The 20,591-nt window shown below is 48.6% G+C and overlaps 7 protein-coding genes across 7 annotated transcripts; 5 read left to right on the forward strand and 2 right to left on the reverse strand.

Annotated features, from left to right (window-relative positions):
- Positions 1-229: 229 nt before the first annotated feature.
- GGS25DRAFT_504665 (ectonucleotide pyrophosphatase/phosphodiesterase family member 3) lies at positions 230-3,183 on the forward strand. Its single transcript, XM_049262155.1, has 4 exons — positions 230-1,312; positions 1,372-1,771; positions 1,829-2,398; positions 2,459-3,183. The coding sequence occupies exons 1-4, from the start codon at positions 395-397 to the stop codon at positions 2,878-2,880; spliced, it is 2,310 nt and encodes a 769-aa protein (XP_049114103.1). The 5' UTR covers positions 230-394; the 3' UTR covers positions 2,881-3,183.
- Positions 3,184-5,365, forward strand: GGS25DRAFT_504667 (uncharacterized protein). Its single transcript, XM_049262156.1, has 2 exons — positions 3,184-4,048; positions 4,157-5,365. The coding sequence occupies exons 1-2, from the start codon at positions 3,788-3,790 to the stop codon at positions 5,192-5,194; spliced, it is 1,299 nt and encodes a 432-aa protein (XP_049114104.1). The 5' UTR covers positions 3,184-3,787; the 3' UTR covers positions 5,195-5,365.
- Positions 5,366-6,577: 1,212 nt separating this feature from the next.
- Positions 6,578-7,670, forward strand: GGS25DRAFT_534242 (uncharacterized protein). Its single transcript, XM_049265745.1, has one exon. The coding sequence runs from the start codon at positions 6,615-6,617 to the stop codon at positions 7,467-7,469; it is 855 nt and encodes a 284-aa protein (XP_049114105.1). The 5' UTR covers positions 6,578-6,614; the 3' UTR covers positions 7,470-7,670.
- GGS25DRAFT_504670 (uncharacterized protein) lies at positions 7,329-9,476 on the reverse strand. Its single transcript, XM_049262157.1, has 2 exons — positions 8,373-9,476; positions 7,329-8,270 (listed from the first exon to the last, which is right to left on the reverse strand). Exons 1-2 carry the CDS (start codon positions 8,899-8,901, stop codon positions 7,873-7,875), a joined length of 927 nt encoding a protein of 308 aa, XP_049114106.1. The 5' UTR covers positions 8,902-9,476; the 3' UTR covers positions 7,329-7,872.
- A 554-nt stretch (positions 9,477-10,030) lies between these two features.
- GGS25DRAFT_504671 (P-loop containing nucleoside triphosphate hydrolase protein) lies at positions 10,031-11,878 on the forward strand. Its single transcript, XM_049262158.1, has one exon. The coding sequence runs from the start codon at positions 10,448-10,450 to the stop codon at positions 11,726-11,728; it is 1,281 nt and encodes a 426-aa protein (XP_049114107.1). The 5' UTR covers positions 10,031-10,447; the 3' UTR covers positions 11,729-11,878.
- GGS25DRAFT_504674 (uncharacterized protein) lies at positions 11,879-15,128 on the reverse strand. Its single transcript, XM_049262159.1, has 4 exons — positions 14,016-15,128; positions 13,497-13,790; positions 13,184-13,440; positions 11,879-13,127 (listed from the first exon to the last, which is right to left on the reverse strand). Exons 1-4 carry the CDS (start codon positions 14,612-14,614, stop codon positions 12,442-12,444), a joined length of 1,836 nt encoding a protein of 611 aa, XP_049114108.1. The 5' UTR covers positions 14,615-15,128; the 3' UTR covers positions 11,879-12,441.
- A 1,868-nt stretch (positions 15,129-16,996) lies between these two features.
- On the forward strand, positions 16,997-19,912 carry GGS25DRAFT_425811 (uncharacterized protein). Its single transcript, XM_049258604.1, has 4 exons — positions 16,997-17,085; positions 17,207-17,461; positions 17,803-18,615; positions 18,851-19,912. Exons 2-4 carry the CDS (start codon positions 17,458-17,460, stop codon positions 19,765-19,767), a joined length of 1,734 nt encoding a protein of 577 aa, XP_049114109.1. The 5' UTR covers positions 16,997-17,085; positions 17,207-17,457; the 3' UTR covers positions 19,768-19,912.
- Positions 19,913-20,591: the final 679 nt, after the last annotated feature.

Here is a 20,591-nt window from a genome sequence, read left to right on the forward strand (position 1 = left end):
TAAAGAGATAACTATGGCTGAACTTCAGTGAAGACATCCATTGAAGACATGGGGGCCAACGCACGAGCCACATGCAGCTACTGTAAAGTCTGTAATATTCCGGAGTTGCGGTTGAGTTCTCCAGGCTAAGTTCTAGGTACCTAGGTACCTACTTATCTGCACTGCACTAAAATATTGATTCTAATTGGCTAAATATTGAATTGTAGATGTTGTATGGCTCCAGGGCTGTGTATTTCCCCTGTAACGCCAGTGGCCCTGCTAAACTTGCGCCCTGCATCTTTAGATTTTCTGACAGAGACAGATTTATTTTCAACGTGTTTAGTATTTAATATTACAACATTCATTATCGACAATCGTTTATCACCAACCCGGCAATGACCAGTGTCCTATCAACATGGCTCTCCAGCCGATAAATACCAAGGTTGACAGGGACGGCTACCTGCTCTCCCCCGTCAACTACGACGACGATGCCATATCTCTCCATAGCAGAAGCGAACAAGACACCGATAGCGAAGATGACGAATTGCTTGCCGCTGCAAGGAACAGCCGGGAGCTGCGCGCTAGGGATCGCTTGGTATTGATGGAGGAGGAAGAGTTAGATGAACTGATTATTAATTCGAGGGCTCAACAAGAACGGCGGAGGAGAGGGAGCAATCTTTCGATACCAAATCCCATACGTATCCTCCGAGGTTATAATAGAGCACGATCTTCAAGCGCGATAGACGATAACGGGAGTTCGGTCGAGGATTTAAACTATGAGAAACGTAGAAATAGGCGGAGAAGACGTAAAGACAAGAAAGATCGCCTACTCAATGAGGCCCGTGATGGTGAGGATGGCCAATTGATGTATGAAATGGAGCAGGGTGGATTAAAAGACGGGAGCTCCACCGGTAATAGCAGTGACCGTGAGGGTAGCGACGAAATCGACCGCAAACGTTTACTTCGAATGTCTGGGTCCGAAGACTCCTCCGGTTCTAGCATTAGACAGGTTTTTTTCCCAAACAAAAAGGCCAAGTCTACTAAAAAGAGGAAATGGATGAAATGGTTACTCATACACGCTACTATCATAGTAGGCGTTACTTTTATATCCCTCGTCATCTGGAAGTTCACCCAGGGGAAGAAATCAAGTCCCCGTCCCCGGATGGTCACCAATGGCACCGCTACCTTTTTACCGACCACTCTTATCATTAGTCTCGATGGGTTCCGAGCGGATTTTCTAAATAGGGGTCTTACTCCTAGGCTGAATGCCTTCATCAAAGAAGGCGTGTCGCCGCTGTACATGACCCCGTCCTTCCCATCCGTGACTTTCCCCGTAAGTACCCTTCCTTAATATTTCTATGCTTAATGCTTTCTAACTCGGTTGCTATAAAGAATCATTACACTCTAGCAACTGGCTTATATCCGGAGAGCCATGGTGTAGTGGGTAATTCTTTCTGGGACCCAGAACTAGAAAGTGACTTCTTCTACACTGATCCGAACAGGAGTCTTGATCCCAAGTGGTGGGCTGGTGAGCCCTTCTGGGTCACAGCGGAAGAGCAAGGCGTTCGTACAGCTGTCCACATGTGGCCAGGTAGTGAAGCCCATATTATGGAGACGGAACCGACTTACCTGGATAAGTATAATGGAAAAGAGAAACTTCCCAAGAAGGTCGCACGAATTCTCGAATTCCTTGATAAGCCAGGACTCGAAGACCCAGATGCAGACCCCAACAATTTGAGGCCGCAGCTCATTGCTGCCTACGTACCAAATGTTGACGCTGATGGCCATCGTTGTAAGTAAAAATGAAACCCTTTGTCGGGAGGATTTTTGGGATGCTAATACTTCAAAGATGGGCCAAATAGCACCGAAATTCGGATGACTATCAGTGCAGTAGATACGATGCTTGATCAACTCTTCCACGGACTAGAGGAGAGAAATTTAACCGATATTGTGAATGTCATCATCGTCTCTGACCATGGCATGGCTACTACGGATATAAACCGTATGATTCAGATCGAAGATCTAGTAGACATGGACAAAGTTGAGCACCTTGATGGATGGCCATTGGTGGGCATCCGGCCCAAAAACCCAGAGGACTTGCAGGTTTTGTATGACCAAGCAGCCGAGAAGGGAAAGTCCAATCCCAACTTCGACGTCTACCTCAGAGACGAGAACATGCCAGAGCGTTACCATTTCAGCAATAACAAACGTATTGCACCATTGTGGATCGTGCCCAAGACCGGGTGGGCTATTGTTGATCGAAAGGAATTCAATATCGAAGAAGCCAAGGCTAAGAACCTTGTCTTCCACCCAAGAGGACTACATGGTTACGATCACGAACATCCACTGATGAGAGCTATTTTCGTCGCCCGCGGACCCGCCTTTCCACATCAACCCCACAGCAAAGTAGAAGTATTCCGTATGTACCCACACCGTCCCCTTTTAATGGTTTCCGTTGATATTGACTGTAAGCCTATAGAAAATATAAATGTTTATAACATCCTCTGCGACTCAGTCAGCATGAAGGCGATGCCGAACAACGGGACTCTACGCCTGCCACTCGAGGTCATGGGTCTGCACGACCCAGAGACAGTGTTTGAAGAGCCGGCCGATCCTGTTTCAGCCGCAGAAGGTGTCTCGGCCGTAGAAGACGTTTCGACCGGAGCCACATCTACCCTTCCTGTAGCAACAGGCGCTGAGTCTACTGAACCTTCGTCAACGGTCAGTGTAGAGCCCACCGCTGAGGATAAGCCAGTGGTAGAAACTCCAGAAGGGGCTAAGGACGAGGATAAACCCGAGAGTCCCGACTCTCCGTGGTGGGAAAATGCCTACGATTGGGTGAAGGACAAGTTTGATGGCCTTGCCGATAAAATATCAGGGGCTTTTAATGATTCTTCTTAGAACGTTCTTATCATGATACTTTAGCCCCTTTATTGGTGTACACGTAGGTACCAGGTTCCTATCTACCTGGGTCAGGCATTAATCATCTGGAGTATAGAGGGTTGGTTGGCACTGCTGGCGTTTTTTTCGGGTTTTCTCCGTCGCCTTGGGGTGTTCTTGGATGGATGGGATACTGCTTGGTAATGTTGTTAATACAGCGCCTAGGTACTTAGGTAGGGGGGAAAGGGTATTTCTTTATAGAACTAATATTCGCATCGTTGAATTGATTGCTATCGTTTAGGCCTCTTACATGCCCCCCTGAATTTACACATGTCCCATTCTATCTATCACGTACTAGGTAGGTACATGCTTATCTAAGCTAAAACATTTTTAGTTAAAGTCTGATCCTTTAGATCTTCCTCTTTTAATATTCAGGTCTTTCCACTATTTTCTATGGCATATTGAGTCACTGTGATAGCTCATCAAGTACTCGGACCATTACGGTGAATGGATTTATTGTAAGCGACGGAAAGCAACAGAAATCATGGCGTTTCGTAGGTATTCAACCTGGGAAGTCTAAAAGTCGGTGCGTGCCTAGTATGTAGGCACCCTGGTAGGTATTAATGCGATTATTCTGAGCTGGCTCTCTCCTTCGTCATCCGTCACGTCATTAATCTAACTTGGTACTAGGTAGATAAGGGGAGATTATGGGCAGAAAAAGGGGGTGCGACACACTGTGCGATGTATTTCGTATTTCTTGGAGCATTGAACCAACCGCCTGTCATCCGAATTACGAACCTTTTTACTTTTCACAACTTTAATTAACAGATACCAGCTTTTCTTAATGTCAATTCAATAAATAAATTGGGGAAATTCGAAACCTGGTCTATTGTTTAGAAAAAAACCCGGATTTTCCAGTGAATATAAGATGCCTACCGATGCAGTGAAGCGGGACGGGTTCGAGTTCGCGTATGGCCACTTCCGTGTCCTCCAACGCGTCGAGCGCGTCGAGCCCTCAGCGCTCCGAAAAATGTTCTTGCCCAAACTGACGCCGGAAGCGAATAGAACACTGAGAAAAGATGACTATTTTGTACACGCGCAGCTCAAGTACTACGGTGTGGAGTATGATCCAAAGGAGCTGACGGGCAACGGGGCCAATTTGATGAAGAAGATGCTGAGTCAGGGAAAGGTAAGTGGGACGAATGCCTACCGCTCAAGCATTTTATATCGCGACGTTATATCGCTAGTACTGTACATACACCTTCTAATACTGTTTAATTGGTCCAAATGTCTTTAGCTCGACAAGGTACCGGACAAGATTGAGAAATTAGAATCTGAGATGGCCGAGGAGTGGTATAACCAGCTGACCATAGAGGAACTGGTCGAGCACTCACCGCAACGGCTGTTAGACCAGCATTTCTTAGACGCGTCGGGTAAACCTGATCGGTCCAAGTTCACGGAGGTGCTGGTCATGCCCCTGGCTCCCGGAAGCTACTACCGCGCAAACGAAATCAAAGACCTTTTGAACAAGGTCGACGGCCTGCTCCACGAGCGGAAGGGCGACGCCCTGTACGTGGGCTGGGACCTAGCCAAAATAAGGGCCAAGGCGCTAGCACACTTAGATGAGTTAGAGCGGAAGAAGGAAGAGGAGAGGCAAGCGAGGGAGGAGGAGCGACAGGCGAGCCATCTGGAGTACCTCGAAAGTGCCAAGAGGGAGAAGAAGGCCTGGTCGCCGGTGGGCAGCTACATCGTCGACTGCGACGCCATCGAGGATCAGTGGCCGGACCAGGCCGAGGACATGACGCTCGATGTGTGCAGAACGGGGCAAGGGGGTATCTTCAAGGTCCACTTTCACTTCGGCGTCCTGGAAGGCATGATGATCTTGGGGACCAAAAAGGTGGCGTTGGATCGGTACTGCACGCAGCTGGAGCGTGAATCCCGGCTCGACCAAGAGGATTATAGTCAAGATGATGATGACGATGATGAAGAAGAAGACTATGGCAACGGCAAGGGGTCAAAGAGGCCTGCGAAACGCGGCAGGGGACGGCCTCCGGCGAAAAAGGCCAAAACGCAAGGTACCTCAACCTCAACCTCACTGCCGAAAAAGTTCTTCCTCCAGATGAAGAGCAGGGAAACGGGCGAGGGCGAGATCCAGGAGATGATGCGAGGCACCATTGGGTTTAAAGACGCCAAGTTTGCCAGCTTCGAGGGGATGGTGGATGTTAGCTTCATCGGCGACGATGTGAAGTTCTTTGCGCGCAAGGTTTCTGATATTCCTAATAGTACCAGTGAGTCCTGGAATGACTTTTCGGAGTACCAGTATAGCCGGTGGTAGAACTGGATAGATACCTAGGATACGACCGTGGACATATACCCCTTAATGAGTAACAGTTGTTTCTAGGCCTATATTTCCTATAAGTAGGCATAAAGGGATAGTGAAAGTTATTGCAGCTGTTGATCGTATACGCTCTGTAGTGTTATCGCCTTTATCTCTATTAAAACTTCCACATTTCTTAATATTCAGTACGTTCCTATTATAAGACTGTTATGGAAATCAGATATAATGCTGCTAACGTCAAAAGGTGAGTCTTGGTCTTGTATCAGTCTAGGCTTGCAGCAAAAGGTCTACAATGGCGAGGTTATATGGTGTAGATACCTAGGTACTAGGTAGGTAGGTAGATTCTAGACTAAAGGCTAAAAGAGATTACAATAATACACAGGGTTCGTGTACCTGAGCTACATATTCCCAAGTCATATGTTTCCGGCACTCCAGGATTGTCGAGAGATACCTACCCAGATGCATATTTCTGGATTACTGGGTACCTAGCAAAGGATGAAGCCACCGGGAGCAGCACCGTGGTGAGTCATGATACCGCAGTAGTAGATCAGCGGGGTTCTCGTGCTTGTCAATCTCGCCGGCCTCCTCGTAGTAGACAGATGGGAGCTTGGGGCTATGAGCTTCGGATGGACTTCTGGAGATACATAATTACGAAGAGGGACGGTTACTGCCTACCTACTTATACGCTTCGATCTCTAAGAGAAGGTATATTGATTGAGCCTCCATCCAGAACCCCTATTTACCTACCCAGGTACATTCATAAGTTGATGTCCTAAATATAGGTTTGATGTGCTACCTGTCTCGGCTCAACGGCAAGAGATAATAACATAGCTGCAGCAAAAAACCATGCTCAAGACATAAACTGTGACCTGGCAAGCCGTAAGCTGAATAATAATCATCCTTGTAGTTCTTGCAAGTAAATAGCTACCGAGAAATTCAGACGACTATTAGGTATATATCCAAAGAACATTTCTATAGAAATGCCATCAGGTCGTCAAGTTGTGAGCAGATCCGTTGTTTTTATTTCCAAGTTTATATCAATCAATGTCAATCTTAGAGATAGAGGGCAATGACACGGGAATAACCAAGCGTAGTCATCGATGATAATACCCCCATTGAATATGGATAGATCCATCACTATATTATATTGATGATGTTAGATTCTGCCTGCCTGCGATTCATCTATTTTGACTTACCTTTAGTTGTACATGTAACCCCTATTCTTCAGGAGAAAGTTTACCCCCTCGACGCCACTCGTGGTTGCACTGCCCCCATGGTAGATCATTAACTAAAAAGCTTGAGGTAGATGCTTACTATCTCGACTACATCCCCTCGTATTCAAACCCCAACTCTTATAATAGCAACAACACAAAAAACAACAACAAAGACAACAGAAAACCAACCCCAAAAAACCATCATGTCCGACGCCTGGTTCGCCGAAAAGCTCGCGCCGGACGGCGACATCGAGGACGGCGTGCACCCCTCCTCCGCCGAAGCACTAAAGCAGTACCTCCGCGGCGGCGCCAGCGCCCCCGCCGCCGCGCGCGCCATCACCCGCCCCGTCTCGCGCTCGCGCACCCCCAACGACGAGCTCGCGCGCCTCTGGGGCTTCCTCGTAGACGCGCTCGTCGAGCTGCCCGCGGAAAACGTCGCGCCGCTCGTCGCCCTGCTCCAGGCCATCGAGGACCTGCCGGAGCCGGCGCACGGGAGGCTCTGCTGGCGCGGGCTCCCGGGCTTCGGCCACTCGTACGCCGACACGCACCAGCGGAGCGGCTGGCGCGCGCACGCGCGCAGAGCCGTCGGCGCGGCGGCGCGTGGAGAGCTGCGCGGGTACCACGCGCGCAAGGCGGAGGTGGAGGCGCGGCTCGTGGTCGCGGGGCTGGCGGGGCTCGACATCAGCTGGGGGTACGAGACGGTGGGCGACGCGCTGGAGCGCAGCGACGCCGTGCTGGATGTCGAGGTGCCGGCCGCGGCGCGGTGGTTTGACATTGCGGGCCCGAGGATTAGGGAGGGGGTTGGGAGGGGGGAGGAGAGCTGGGCGTTGCGGAGACGGGGGAGGGATTTGTGGAGGGGTGGGGAGGAGTTGGGGGGGGAGAGGTATGCGTTTTGGAGGAGGAGGTTGGAGGAGGTGCAGGGGAGAGAGGGAGAGCAAGAGGATGATGATGCTACGAAGAGGGCGGCGGGGGAGGCGTTGCGGTGCATGGAGAGGGATAAGGGAGGTACGGCTACGGCTACGGCTACGGGGGTTGAGGGTAAGGGTGTGAGTGGTTAAGGAAAAGGAAAGGGAAATTGAGGGCTTTACTACTAGGTTCCTACGATGCAATTTAAGATGCTAAGCGCTGTGGGAGAGAACATAGGTTGTGTTTGGGGCATATTCGTTCATGTAAAGCATACGAAGTGGTACAGTAACTACCTAGACTAATTAATTGATACAAGAGGAGGGTTAAACCGTCCGAGGAAATGTCTCTGGTATGGCAAGTTGAGCCATCCTGATTGACGCCAGGTAATGGCTTCAGAAACACCCTTAATATCCCCTCTTCCTAGTCCATGATACAAATGATTCCTTGATCAGCATACCTCTCTTCTTCATTTCGTGTTCTGGTTCTGCCATCTTAAGTACGCACCCTAGGTAGGTAGGCATGTAAGTATACAGGTATTAAGAGCCTGCCGTGGACTTAAAAGTCGTTGGTTGGCATTCCAGTCTTTTCCGCCCTCTCATTTAGCTGATGCTTCATGACGGCGGGGATAGTGAATAGACGTCCCAAGTCTGCCATGGCGGACTCGGGGACCATCTTGATAGATTCACAAGTGTGCATATATCCCTTGCCTCGGACCTCAACCAGGGCGAGCTTGGAGTACAACTCAAAGACGCTCATCTTGACCTGGTGGATAGGTGGAAGAGGATAGAGTCCCATGACGGTGAGCGATTGAACCATGCTTTCCGTCATGTAGCGGTCACATTCGTTGTTGCTCTCTCGGAAGCAGCGACGGCTAGTCAGCAGGTGACGGATGAAGTTACAAGGTGTCATAAGGAGAAGCGAAATGGCATCTCGACGAGCACGGTCAATGAAGTCTAATCCCAAATAAGCTATTAGTACTAGGCAGATACCTAAGCAGGAAGATAGAATGGGTATCAAGACTTGGAAAAGGTCACGAGAGGTGGAGGTCAACATACCATGAACGCCAATGGGCATGAGTGCTCGAGTGTACTCCGGCTGGGCGGGACTGGCGCGCTCGAAGATGACCTGGCGAACGAGCTTCGTGAAAAGGTTACAGTGTCCCAACTCCCAGGCAATCCAAAGGCGTTCACCGACGAAACTGTTCATATCTTCCATCTTTTGGAACCAGCGCTTGGCCCAAGGGCGCAAAAGGTGCGCAAGATCGAACTTATGAGTTAGTAAAGCAAGATCATAGAAGTCCATGACATCCAATGCTTCCGGAATATTGGCGAACTGAGAGTGAATAATGCGCAGAATGATGGCTACGGCATCGGTGTTGTGGAATGGCATCTGAATTGCACCGTGAGTCCATTCTTGAGGACTGTGGTACCACTCCAAGGACTTCCATGATCGTCGCAAGGTCTTGGAGCAGACGATGAAGACCACCTCGTTATCCTTCTGAGTGATCTTGAAGCGGAGGTCGCCGCAAGGATCGATGCGAATGACAGAGCCCTGGGGTGAGGGCTTTCGGAACGGGTCCTCCATGGTCAATAGTAGGAAGCAAATATAAATGAAGCAATATTGAGTTCAGGATTGATAGCCTGTTATTAAGCTCAAGTTTGCATAGCAGATGAGACTGCCAGCAAAGCAGGAGATGGTGAAGGAAAGAGGCGAGGAGGAGGAGGAGGGGAGTGAGGTATGGAGGGAGAATTTAGAGGAAAGGTGAGGGAAGGATGAATAATGTTCACCAGAGAGAAATCTAGCTTATTTAAATAATAAACAAAAATAAGAGCTTGATCGAAACTCATCTTCGTGATCCTCGTGAAGTTGGGTTGTAGGAGACAAGAACAACAAGGCCTTGTTGCTCTACTATCGATTATTACTGAGTAAACATATAGCTTTCGATTTATGTATTATCTCCTGAGAAAGAAGGCAAATATACTGAGAAGCTGAGTGAAAATATGTCGAAACTCATCAGTGTATTAAACCACCAGAAAGATTCTATTATCAAGGGCTTTCACAATCGAGGCCTAGCCCCAGCCGTTTCCTTTGAGGCGAGAATTGACAATAGGCAGAAGCTCTGGCAACTGACGATAGTATCACAAGAATATGCATAGTGACTTATCACCGAAGCGACGTGTAGTTGAGGATTGGAAGATTGGGTAACTAAGGGGGTTTGGATGCCTCCTTATCAATAGGTGATATTGACATTTCTTGATTTATTATTGCTAAGAGTTATATACAGATCACTGGAAGAATACTTCGGGGATTCGACGTACCTAACGTTGCCAACCCAATGATACTCTAACCTGAATGGCTTCCAGAACTCAAGACGGAAAACATTTTCCCCTGTTCCAATGTTTGTCCAAGAAAATGCTGTGGTTTTTTTTTACATTGAGAGATGATCCTATTAGCATGATGCCCATCCCCGCGCAGAGCCTCTTATGAGCTCTAGGGCCACCTCTTATACTTGACTGTTCCTAGAGTGTATCATTGGCATCGCAACTTTGAAGTCGGCGGCATAAAGAGGATATCAACGACAAGTCAGGGGTAAAGGGCCAAGGGTAAATGAAGGAAGGAGGTGGAGACTCGATCGGGACAGTCCACACACCTTTCAGCCGCAAAACGCCACAATCTTGGCAATTAAGGATCCCACCCCACCCACTTCCCATAACCCCTGCCATGATGTGCGTCATCGCCCCTCCTTGTGTCCCTGAGCTGGGCCCCTGCACCCACCTCCTACGAGGCTGAAGCTCTGACTAAACTTTAATGATAACTATCTTTTTTTTTTCTCCGGCGAGGCTGACCGAACCGAAGCCGAGATTTCTCCAACAATACTATAGGTACATCATTATTAGTATCATCTATTATTACCACAAAGCTTAATCAAGCGAAGCGCAAACTAATAATAAAGCTCGTGATATCATAATTATTTCACGAACACCCAACAATGGATAGTATATGCGCACGATGGTAATCAACGCCAGCGCAACAACAACTTCCACACCCCCCCGGCCGCCGTAAACAACAAGCCTCGACTCCTCGAACTAGACTACCAAGTTAGTAGCCGTAGTACCTAGTCGCAAAATAAATGGCCGCGCCCCTTCGCTCCGCCGGCGCCGCAGCCTCCACCGCAGCCAAGAGCGGCATCTTCACGCCGCGCGCCGTCTTCGAAGTGACGTCCTCGCTGCCGCGCTCCTACTACCTCGGCCACCACGTCAGCGCCCTCGCCTCCATGCGCAAGATCCTCTCCAGCATAAGCCTGATCCTCGAGTGCCGCGACAGCCGCATCCCCATAACCTCCGCGAACCCGCTCCTCGAAACCGCCCTCGCGGGCCGCGACCGCATCATCGTGTACACCAAGTCCAACCTCCTCGCGCCGGGCGGCAACCGCCAGCGCGTCCTCAAGGAGCAGCGGCAGCTGCTGGGGGACTTCCACGCCGGGCGCCTTACCGGCAGCGGTGTGTTCGCGAGCGAGGAGCAAGAGGATGAATTGGACAATGAAGATGGGTGGGAAATACAACCCGGCGCAAGACGACCAAAGTCATCACGGCGAGAGGAGCAAGACAGAGATGCAGAGGGGGGCCCCGCCAGGACGACGGTCGTGTTCACGGACCAGAGCAACCTGCGGTCGATCAACCAGCTGATCGAGACGATCAAGCAGCGTGCCGTGGCCGCGGAGTCGCTGACGGGCCTGCGCGCCATGGTGGTCGGGATGCCGAACTCGGGCAAATCAAGCCTGCTGAACGTGCTGCGGCGCGTCGGCATGTCGCCCGAGCTGCCCAATGCCGCTCGCACAGGCGCCGAGCCAGGCGTGACGCGCAAGCTCAGCACACCGGTGCGGGTGATACCGGAGGACACCGCGGCAGGGATCGACAGTGGCGTCTTCGTCGTCGACGCGCCCGGTGTATTCGTTCCCTACGTCAGCGACGTCGAAGCGATGCTCAAGCTCTCGCTCGTCGGGTGCGTCAAGGACGGCCTGGTCCCCGCCGAGACCATCGCCGACTACCTACTATTCCAGATGAACCTACGCGACCCGACCATGTACGGCGAGCTCAGCGCCCCGACCAACGACCCCCTCGTCTTCCTCGAGAACATCGCCCTGCGCACGGGTAAGCTCGAAAAGGGCGGCCTCCCCAACATCGTCCAGGCCGCCGACTGGATCGTCCAGCAGTGGCGCGGCGGCTTCGTCGGCCGCTTTGGCCTCGACGAGGTGAGCGAGACGGCGCTGCGGGCGAGGGCGCTGAAGGATGCGCGCGGGGAGTCGGATGGGCCGGTAAGCATGAACCAAGCTCGGAAACGCATCAAGGAGGCTAGGAAGGAGAAGCAGGCGGCGAAGAGAGGAGCTGCCAAGGGAGGAGGGATAGTATGAGTTATCGGCCATACTTTTTCTCGGTGAAGCTTTGGATAACTATGACTTATGAGCGTGGACCGGACGTAAAAAAAGAAAAAAGTTTGGCGCTCAGTGCTATATCACAGGTTATGAATTAATGTACCTATACCAAGAGTAAATAAATCGGAGATCCATATACAATTAAAAATTCCAATGTGTTTGGTAAAGCATGTAGTAGTCAGTCATTGTACAACACACCTATGTATGTACATTTACAGTAGTAACAAAAAAAGCGCTATAATGTGATATAGCTATCGGGGTATATTGTAGATACAACATCGCGCCTGGAGATACCTCAGAGATCCTTGTCCATCCCATCTGTTCCACCATAGATAATATTGGTGGTATTGTGGTCTCCTCATAGTGTGGATTCATACTTTTTCTTGAGGGAAAAAAGGGAGAGAAAACACGAGCTCCAAAACTCACTTCACCGCCAACCCATTCAACACACATTTTGTTGTTAGCACAGCCAATTCTAGACACTAGAAAAGGGGAGAAAAAAGAAAGAAAGAAAGAAAAAGTACAAGGTAGAACTTTTTGTTCGTTGAAGAGAATTCGATCTCTTCCAAACTCCTTCGTCCGAACCCAAATAACGCCGGGTAGATGCAGACGGATATAAAGCCTGGAGCGTACCAGAAGCCAACCCCTTATAACGCCGGAGATTCCAATGGTAAAATAGAGAAGAATTCACACTACGGAGTGAACTCTTGCTGCCATTTCACCAAATCTCGAGTCAGTATATCCATCATTTCAATACAAGACATCTCCTTGAACTTCTCAGTTGGTAGATTATGGCCGTTGCTGCCGATGCTTGTCGTGCCATTCGAGTTCGTAGAGATGCCATCATTCTTTTGGCTGGCACCGTTGACCTTGATCGAAGGAACACCATTGATGGGTTCCCCACGCGTGCCATTTTGTTGAGAAGCTACTACAGCTTCTGACAACGGCTCGCTTGCTAACTCGACCTGTGTCCGAGTGATATATTCTAGGATATTATTGGCGCGCCTCTTCATATCCGTCATAGTAATCCTTGAATTCATGCCCCCTTTCGACTTGCTTTGTTTGCCGCTACTCTCCTGAGCGAGTTTCGTATGAGACGTGCCGTTTTCGTCCGCGTTTCTTGTGATATCGCGTGATACTGATCTCGCTGGTGACTCGTCATGATCGCGGTTATCACGGTCTTTAGTATATTGATTCCTGCCTTTTTTCTTTTGGTTGTTTGCCTTTTTCTTATGCGTGCTGGTAGGGGCTGGGACTGTAGGAGGTGAATCGGGAGGGGGTTGTATCAATAGAGGAGGCTCTGGGGGTTGGGCTGATTCTGTTGCCCTGTTTGCAGCGGCACGAACCGCCAATGGTATTTCTTCAGATGGGTCGGAGTCTAGGTGTACGTGCATTAGCAATCACATTTCTCTCGTTATATCAGATGAGGCTCACCATCAGCTCTCCGGCGTTCAGCCCGACCCTTTCGTTTATTAGCAGCTTCAGCTCGTTTACGTTCTTGCTCCTCACGACGTTCGTCCCTTTCGGCCTTTTCGCGCTGGTTCCGAACTGCATTTCGTGATCTTTTGGAGCTTCCATTCCGCATGATAGACTCATCTTCCGACTCCTCGGGCGGAGCCGATTGAAGTCTCTCAACTTTTGGAGATGGTGATTTGGAATTTGTTCGTTGTCGTTTGATAGCTTCGACTTTTCTATGTATTGGGTCAGCTACGGCGCTGGGCCATTAGAAACTGTGTTGGAAACATACTCTTCACTATCATCTCTGCCTCGCTTGGGGCGCCTTGGGGGAGGTTCCGTAATTTCGGGAATGGCATCTTCCTTGCTTGCTTCAATCGCTCGGCGCAGTTGCTCTTCTTCATCATAGGCAGCATCACGGCTATTCATGGTAGAACGCCGCTTCGAGGTATGCGCTGCTACAGAGGAACGTGAGCTTTTAGTAGAATTGTCTTGAGGAGACTGCGCACCATCCTTGGCCGTAGAAGTGGCTCGCGAAACGGCTCGGGAAGACCGATGGATAGGAAGAAATATCGAGTATTTTTGACTGGGTGACATGATATTAGTAAGGTAATTGAAGTCGGATGTTAGAGAAAAGAAAGTCGGGCTTGGGAGGGCAAGAGACAGAAGAGACAGTTGGAGAGACAGGATCGGCAAAAAAGCGCGACCGTCAGCAACTCCGCCGCAGCTGAGGAACCACCAATGCGACCGGCCTCAAAATCTGCTCTGCATTATTTTTTTCAGCATCTAAAGACTCGACGACAACACTTACCCATTGGTTGCTGTATATATTCTATGTAAATCGTTTCGACATCTTTCGCAAAAGTATTGGATGTCGTCGAGATTGGATTCTTCTGCAAAGCCAACACAAGCGCCGTGCTGCCATGTGTTGCAGAACTCGCATTGCACGTAAAAGCCAGCCATATCATCTGTCACCTCAATAGCAAAGATCCGCTCATGGTCAATTGAGTCCTTAAGATTATGCTTCGATTCCTCATCGAAGGGCGGTGGTCCTGGGTATTCATCGTGCCCACAGATGCAACGGACAGCTTCGTCATCTTCTTGGATTTCGTCGCCAGCGGTTGCCATGTCAAGTAGTTCTACTTTAGTTTGTTTTTCGCGATCGTCGTCTTTCCCGCGCGTACTTCGTCGGCGTAGGATAGTATCTTCGTTGGTTGGTGTCGAGTCCTCGGGAGGTTCTGAGGACAGAGACCCACTGCCCGTCGATTTTTGAGGCGAACCAGTTTTAGTAAACGCCCTTGTGCTTCGCTCAGCACGACCCGATGCACTAGAAGCACTGGACGTATTATGTGATTGTGATTGAGTCGTTCGCGCACGGGAGGAACGTCTAGTCGGAGAAGCACCAGCCATCGCTTATAGTGTAGGCAGGCGACTTCGTCGGATTGGGATTGAGTAGGAGTATGGGAGGAAGTTTGGTAGGCGAAAAGAGGATTGAGCTCGACAGCGGTTGAGGTAGATGAAATTGTATGAGAGATTCGTAAAGTCGAATAACAGATTAGAGTACTAGGTAGGTAAGTAGTTGTAGGTGATTGGCCGCGACAAAGAGGAAGAGCGGAGGTGGTTGGAAAAGATGAGGATTAAGATGGAAGAAGAGGCTTCCAGGGCGAGCAAAGACTGGAGCTTCTTGGGAGGATTCCTGGCTACACGAAGTCAGAGGTCAGAGGATAATAACATCGCAAGTATACTTCGAAGACTATCATGACTGGAATTCGATGTTTGCAAAGGTTGCGGTAGCTTTGGAAAAGAAAAAGACAAAAGAGTAATAGAGGGGAAGTACTGTAAGAGGTGTTGGTGAAGACGAGCAAGAGAGGGTCACTTTTTGGAGAGAGTAGAGCAACATTGCATTACTAGTAGCATTAGCAGTATTAAGCAGGTATTCGGTATTAGGTTAGGTACTAAAGTATTACACAGCACTAGGTAGGTAGTTAGCCTAGAGCACTGAGGTTATGTATTTTGTATGTATTTTTGTATTTTATTTCCTTAGCTCAACTTTGAACTGGCACTGGCACTGGCACTGGTCCTGGTCCTCGCCCGGCGCGGGCAGCAGACTCGCGCGACCAGCGACTGGCAGTAGCGACGCTGCAACCTCCAACTACCAAAAAAAATATTAACAGGGGAGCAGGGGGGGGAAAGAAGGAGCATGGGCCCGAGAACCGTTACAGGTCCCGTAGTTCCAATTCTTTTTTTCCTTTCCTTCCCTTTTTGGGGCTAATTTCTTAGCTTCTAGCTTCAAGGTTTTTTGGACCCATTTAGTTACATACTGTAAGTGGTACATATGTATATTATGTAGCATCTAACATCCAATTCCCATAATTGATCCGAACCTGTGTCGGATTTCCATCGGTCTGTTCTGTCATTGCCCACCTGCCCTATACATATATACATAATATAGATAGAAGTGAACGCGGGGCACCGTACAGAATATTTAGATTTATACAGTATTTTGCCCAATTACCACTGGATAATGTAATTGCGCACATTTCATTACCTAATGCACTGGATGGGGAATTTCAATTTGATCAATTCCAGGTTATGTTAATAATAGGTAGGTACGTACTTGTAATACGTATGACGACGATGATGATATACGATGTGTATGTATAGTTACCTATGTATGCATTCATTCGAGCATGTGCAACAGTACATAGCCAAACCAAAACAAAGACGTGACATAGAGAAACAAGGTGGAATTGAGTGAGAATTGCATTAAACATTGAATAAACCAGCGGAATTTGGGAGCACACATAAATAGTTTCAATGATTATGAATATGTATGTATTATATATGTATTTACCTACTAATGTAGTTTACAGTAGTAACGGATGACAATTAGGGTCTACGCGCGTGGAGGGGAAGGAGGAGAAGGAAGACATACATACTGGATTAATGCATATGTAATGAATGGTAAGGTGGGATAATCCCGTACCTGCACAGACGAAACAGAATAATACATAATTACCACCCGGGTTGATTGATCCATGATAGCTAAATCTAACTTTCAGGTTACATGCCCTGATTGAATAAGTACCGTGACTTCCTGCTTAAATTACTAATAGTGTGAAACCAGGCAAATTTAAATATATCTAGGAGGCTTTAGGGTTCGTGAGACACATGCATTTCGTACTGCTACAATCTCTACTATTTTCTGTGGCACAGTGGGCTGTCATCCCTCACATATGCAGTCAATTACACTTCGCCAGCACAACTGATCTTCTACCCTTCTACGTACGCTGTAAGTACCTAACATACCTATCCTACTACCTACTATTATACATGGCATTATTACATGCCTACCAACCTTTTACAATTGCACAATACGTACTTACATACTTACTTAACCAGCAGTTGCCGAGATCTCCCAAGGGTCACTCAACTGGTTATTAATTTCATAGAGAGACTGGAACATTGAACATCCATCTGATTTCAATGTCTATCTAGTCCCCCCCCAACCCAACACCAACGAACATTGACGTTTCTAGAAACATCAAAAAACAACAATCACAACAAGGATAACTGTCGTTGCTCTTGCTTTCTGCGATATCTTTGCATACGATCGTATCAGCATAACCGTTTCTTAGTTTCCTGCACAAGATTTACCTCATCCTCTCTGGATCCTCTCTGGGTACAATAAATCCTTAGCGAGAAAAGAGAGCAGCCCGTCTTGAATACGTACTTACCCTATCTTACCTACGTCCCCGAAAGTCGTCGTGGGCCGCATTGGTCATCCAACAACCCACCACCCACCATCATTATTACCAACCACTACCAACACCTCAACTACTACCTAGCTTGGAGTTGCCATATTTCTGTTCTTTATTCAGGTATGTATAGATAACAAATGCCCTCTTTCAATGCTGTTCCTTACTTTCAGGGGCGGCGGTGATAACCTGCGGGGGACTTAATTACACTGTCTAGTTGGACTTAAAGCTACTATTCTGACAGAATTGCATTCTTAATTGGAAATCATGTGTTAATATGGTTATCAATCTATAGAAAAGGAGAGGATTGTTTTGACAAGATTGTCGACGGACAAACCAAACGTGTGTCTTCGCTGCTGCCGAGCCCATTTCGATTCAATACGATAGCTTCATCGCGTAAATAATCCCGAGTGTACTTTGAATAGACGAGGCTAGCAAAGCAACCTCAGGAGACGGCTGAGCTGTCAGAAACTTCGATTGTAATAGCGGGATGTGATGGGTATGTTGCCCCCCCTAGTGTGGAATACCTTGCAGGCCTCGATTCCCCTCCTGGCTGTTAGACACTTGTCTGCGGATGAGGTTTACCGGTTGGACCTGTTGATTTCGGACTTGCAACTCAGGTTCTCTCCTTCTCAATCATGTTCTCATGGGTTTTTTTTTGGGAAGAATTTACAGAATGCTCTTCCCAAACGCAGAACCCTTCACAAACACTATCGCATCATAATTTCAATGAACCCCTCCATTGCCTTTTTTTAATTACTACCTACACGATGTCTTCGTGCTTTTCGTCTTCTACTGTAAAGGCTCTGTGGCTAACAATCTTTCGATGTGGTCCTGAAGCAGTCCATACAGAGAACATGTCTCCAGAGTCTTCTTCGTCCGTCTTCCCAGACCGGCCTATCCGACCACTTCCTAAGCGCCGACTACGGGAGCGACTATCGCCAGGTGTGGCCGACAGCATTCAGTACCCGCCTGCGCCTCAGACTACAGCACCACTTTTCGTCTACCCCTACAATACCAAGGATGATTTGGTGTCATTAGGAGTCGAATCCCCAAATGTAGCACATCGAGAGAATGTAGCCGAGCTAGGCCAAGAAGCAAGCGTACGCAGAAATGGATTGGGTGCCGAAAACAATAGCAATTTGTTGATTGGCCAGGCCCGCCGGACATTTATCTCGCGACCACTCCACGATACTTCCGGAAACGCGACTCGTTCCCCTCTCCGACAAGGTCAACCTCGGCAACCGAACCCGCAAGCTCCACCTTCAACCGCATCTTCTGCAGACGGTTATGACTCCTTCGAAAATAGTAACAATAAGAAGAAGAGGAAAATCCCAACTGCTGGCGAAACCATTTTGAATGGGACGCATGTGCTGAATGAGCTTGGAGCGCTAGGAGTGTCATCACCTCCATCAGCAGGCGATGAAGGATCTTTGGATACGTCGGGAATGACTGCAGCATCATATTATCAGTCAGGAGGTTCCGCTGTGAATGGGCAAGGAATATCCGGACCCGGCAGAGGAAGGTACGGTCGAATGCGCAATGGCAGGAGCCCTTTGAGAGGATTCTCAGATCCTAACAGTAGTTTGGGAAGCCGGACCTCTACCAAGCTTAGACCTGGTGGTATCCAGTATCCATCACCACCTGCCGCAGGTACGTTATGAAGCGCGCAAACTCCGACCTCATATCCTATCTTGAATTTCTTACTTCTCCCCCTTCCTTTGCTTCTCCTACTTTTTCCCAATTCCTCTCGCTCTCTTTATTTTGTCAAGCCAACGAGTAAACATTGCTTTCATGCTTCGTATTTCTATCCATGTCTAAGCAAGCAAGCGACAACATAGGATTATTCAGAAGACTTAGTTGCTAACCTTATATCGTGGCATAACAGGAGAAAATTCCGGAATCATCTCTAGTGCTATTGCCAGTGCCGAGAAACTCGCAACACCGTCGGGCCAGGAGAATATTAGTCTTCTACAACAAGAAACCACTACAAAATCTAGTCCAACATCACAGTTTACATTCACATTCGATTCTCAGAATCCAGTTTCGTGGCCTGGATCCGATCCTACACCTTCTGACATGGGTGGTTTAAATCATATGCACCAGTCCTCTCTCTCAGCTGACTACCGAGATCAATACAATGGTATCAAACCCCGAGGCACTCAGATTCACAATAGCTCAGTACCCCCATTGATGGGATCCGGGAGTTTGCAGTCGGGAGTCAATACGAATAGCGAAAGTGCAGCTAAGGGAACGACCCAAGCTAACGCACCGCCCAAGAAGCCGAAGCGTCGTGTAAATTCACTTGTACAGGCTGCCAAACAGCGCCGTCGAGAGACCGAGTATCAGAACTACCACCATCCTCCAGCGCCTGAGGATATCTGGATCTGTGAGTTCTGCGAATATGAGCGAATCTTCGGCCGTGCCCCTGAGGCCTTGATTCGGCAGTATGAAATCAAGGACCGGCGACGACGTCGAGAAGAAGCTGAACGACGCAGGCTGCTAGAGAAGGCAAAAATGAAGTCGCGCAAGGGCAAGAGGGCGAACAGAGTACCTGCTAAGAACAACTCAAACGCTCCTGATCGGCACAATGCATCTTCTTCTGGGCAGCAAGGTCAGCCATCCCAGGAAGATCAGACTCCACACCAAGACCAGGAGGAAAATGGATATGACTCCGAGGATCACTGTGAACATCAGAGTCCGAACGGAGGCATACCTCGGCTGATTCCCACCATCGTACATACGCGCGATAGTATAAGCGTTGGAGTAAGTGGTGTCGGACCAAACGGATGTTTTAGTCATTGACCAATGTCTGGCTACGATCCTAAGTTTGTCGGTCTGTTGGACAATCCAGTGGCCTAGCATTAGCATCATGCGTTTGGCACTGCCTTCTCTAATTTGCATTTTCGGATCCCTCCATTTGCATCAAGTCTTGAAAGCTTCTGGTGAGCTTGTCATGGCTGGATTTCCGCGCTTTGTGTGGACTGTCCTAGAGGAGGCATTCCTCGCATGTACATCAATTTTCCATTCTCGGCGTGCTTATCAGTCACAAGCCATGAGCTTCCTTCTGCTTCCGAGGCACAACTCCTAATTTATGCTCCAGTGTATACGCTCCAGGCAACTAATCATCATGTCTATCGCTTCAGCATGGATGAAGGTAATCAGGGAAACGGTAGTCAACATAACTGAAGAGGCAAACGCTCACGAGATTGGAAGTTGGTTTTTTATAATGGAGGACATAGCATTCCAATGTGAATTGCCATTGGTTCCCACATACTAGGCACTTACGATCAGTAGCCCTCAGGCTTCTTTGTTTCCATAAGAAGCACTTAGAAGTCTACAAATCAGATACATATGTAGATGTTACAGTGTATTGAACTTGAACGCATACGTCTGTATTGATTAGTGTACAATAGTGCCGTGACCTCACAATCCCCAGGGAATCCACCTGGCTCCTGTAGTTGCCCTGCGTTGAATTTTCAACTCATGCCCAATAATAAGAAATAGTAAAACCGAAATGAGTAATTGTCGTGGCCGAAGCGGGAATCGTTGGGCGAAGAAGGCCAAACGTCGTGGAGCACGTATGCACTGGTTCTGATTCTGCATAAAGCCAATAGGACGTTGAATAC

The sequence above is a fragment of the Hypoxylon fragiforme genome, assembly GCF_022984875.1.
Source record: "Hypoxylon fragiforme strain CBS 206.31 chromosome Unknown GGS25scaffold_8, whole genome shotgun sequence".
NCBI classification, from domain to species: domain Eukaryota; kingdom Fungi; phylum Ascomycota; class Sordariomycetes; order Xylariales; family Hypoxylaceae; genus Hypoxylon; species Hypoxylon fragiforme.

Bases quoted from the DNA above. Each gene is read 5' to 3' on its own strand.
- GGS25DRAFT_504671 (XM_049262158.1), top strand. From the start codon at position 10,448: ATGGCCGCGCCCCTTCGCTCCGCCGGCGCCGCAGCCTCCACCGCAGCC.
- GGS25DRAFT_534242 (XM_049265745.1), top strand. From the start codon at position 6,615: ATGTCCGACGCCTGGTTCGCCGAAAAGCTCGCGCCGGACGGCGACATC.
- GGS25DRAFT_504667 (XM_049262156.1), top strand. From the start codon at position 3,788: ATGCCTACCGATGCAGTGAAGCGGGACGGGTTCGAGTTCGCGTATGGC. The intron at 4,049-4,156 runs GTAAGTGGGACG...AAATGTCTTTAG, and splicing joins AGATGCTGAGTCAGGGAAAG to CTCGACAAGGTACCGGACAA.
- GGS25DRAFT_425811 (XM_049258604.1), top strand. The intron at 18,616-18,850 runs GTACGTTATGAA...GTGGCATAACAG, and splicing joins TCCATCACCACCTGCCGCAG to GAGAAAATTCCGGAATCATC.
- GGS25DRAFT_504674 (XM_049262159.1), bottom strand. From the start codon at position 14,614: ATGGCTGGTGCTTCTCCGACTAGACGTTCCTCCCGTGCGCGAACGACT. The intron at 13,791-14,015 runs GTAAGTGTTGTC...CATGTCACCCAG, and splicing joins ATATATACAGCAACCAATGG to TCAAAAATACTCGATATTTC. The intron at 13,441-13,496 runs GTATGTTTCCAA...CCCAATACATAG, and splicing joins GGCAGAGATGATAGTGAAGA to AAAAGTCGAAGCTATCAAAC.
- GGS25DRAFT_504670 (XM_049262157.1), bottom strand. From the start codon at position 8,901: ATGGAGGACCCGTTCCGAAAGCCCTCACCCCAGGGCTCTGTCATTCGC. The intron at 8,271-8,372 runs GTATGTTGACCT...ATTTGGGATTAG, and splicing joins CATGCCCATTGGCGTTCATG to ACTTCATTGACCGTGCTCGT.
- GGS25DRAFT_504665 (XM_049262155.1), top strand. From the start codon at position 395: ATGGCTCTCCAGCCGATAAATACCAAGGTTGACAGGGACGGCTACCTG. The intron at 1,772-1,828 runs GTAAGTAAAAAT...AATACTTCAAAG, and splicing joins TGACGCTGATGGCCATCGTT to ATGGGCCAAATAGCACCGAA. The intron at 2,399-2,458 runs GTATGTACCCAC...GTAAGCCTATAG, and splicing joins CAGCAAAGTAGAAGTATTCC to AAAATATAAATGTTTATAAC.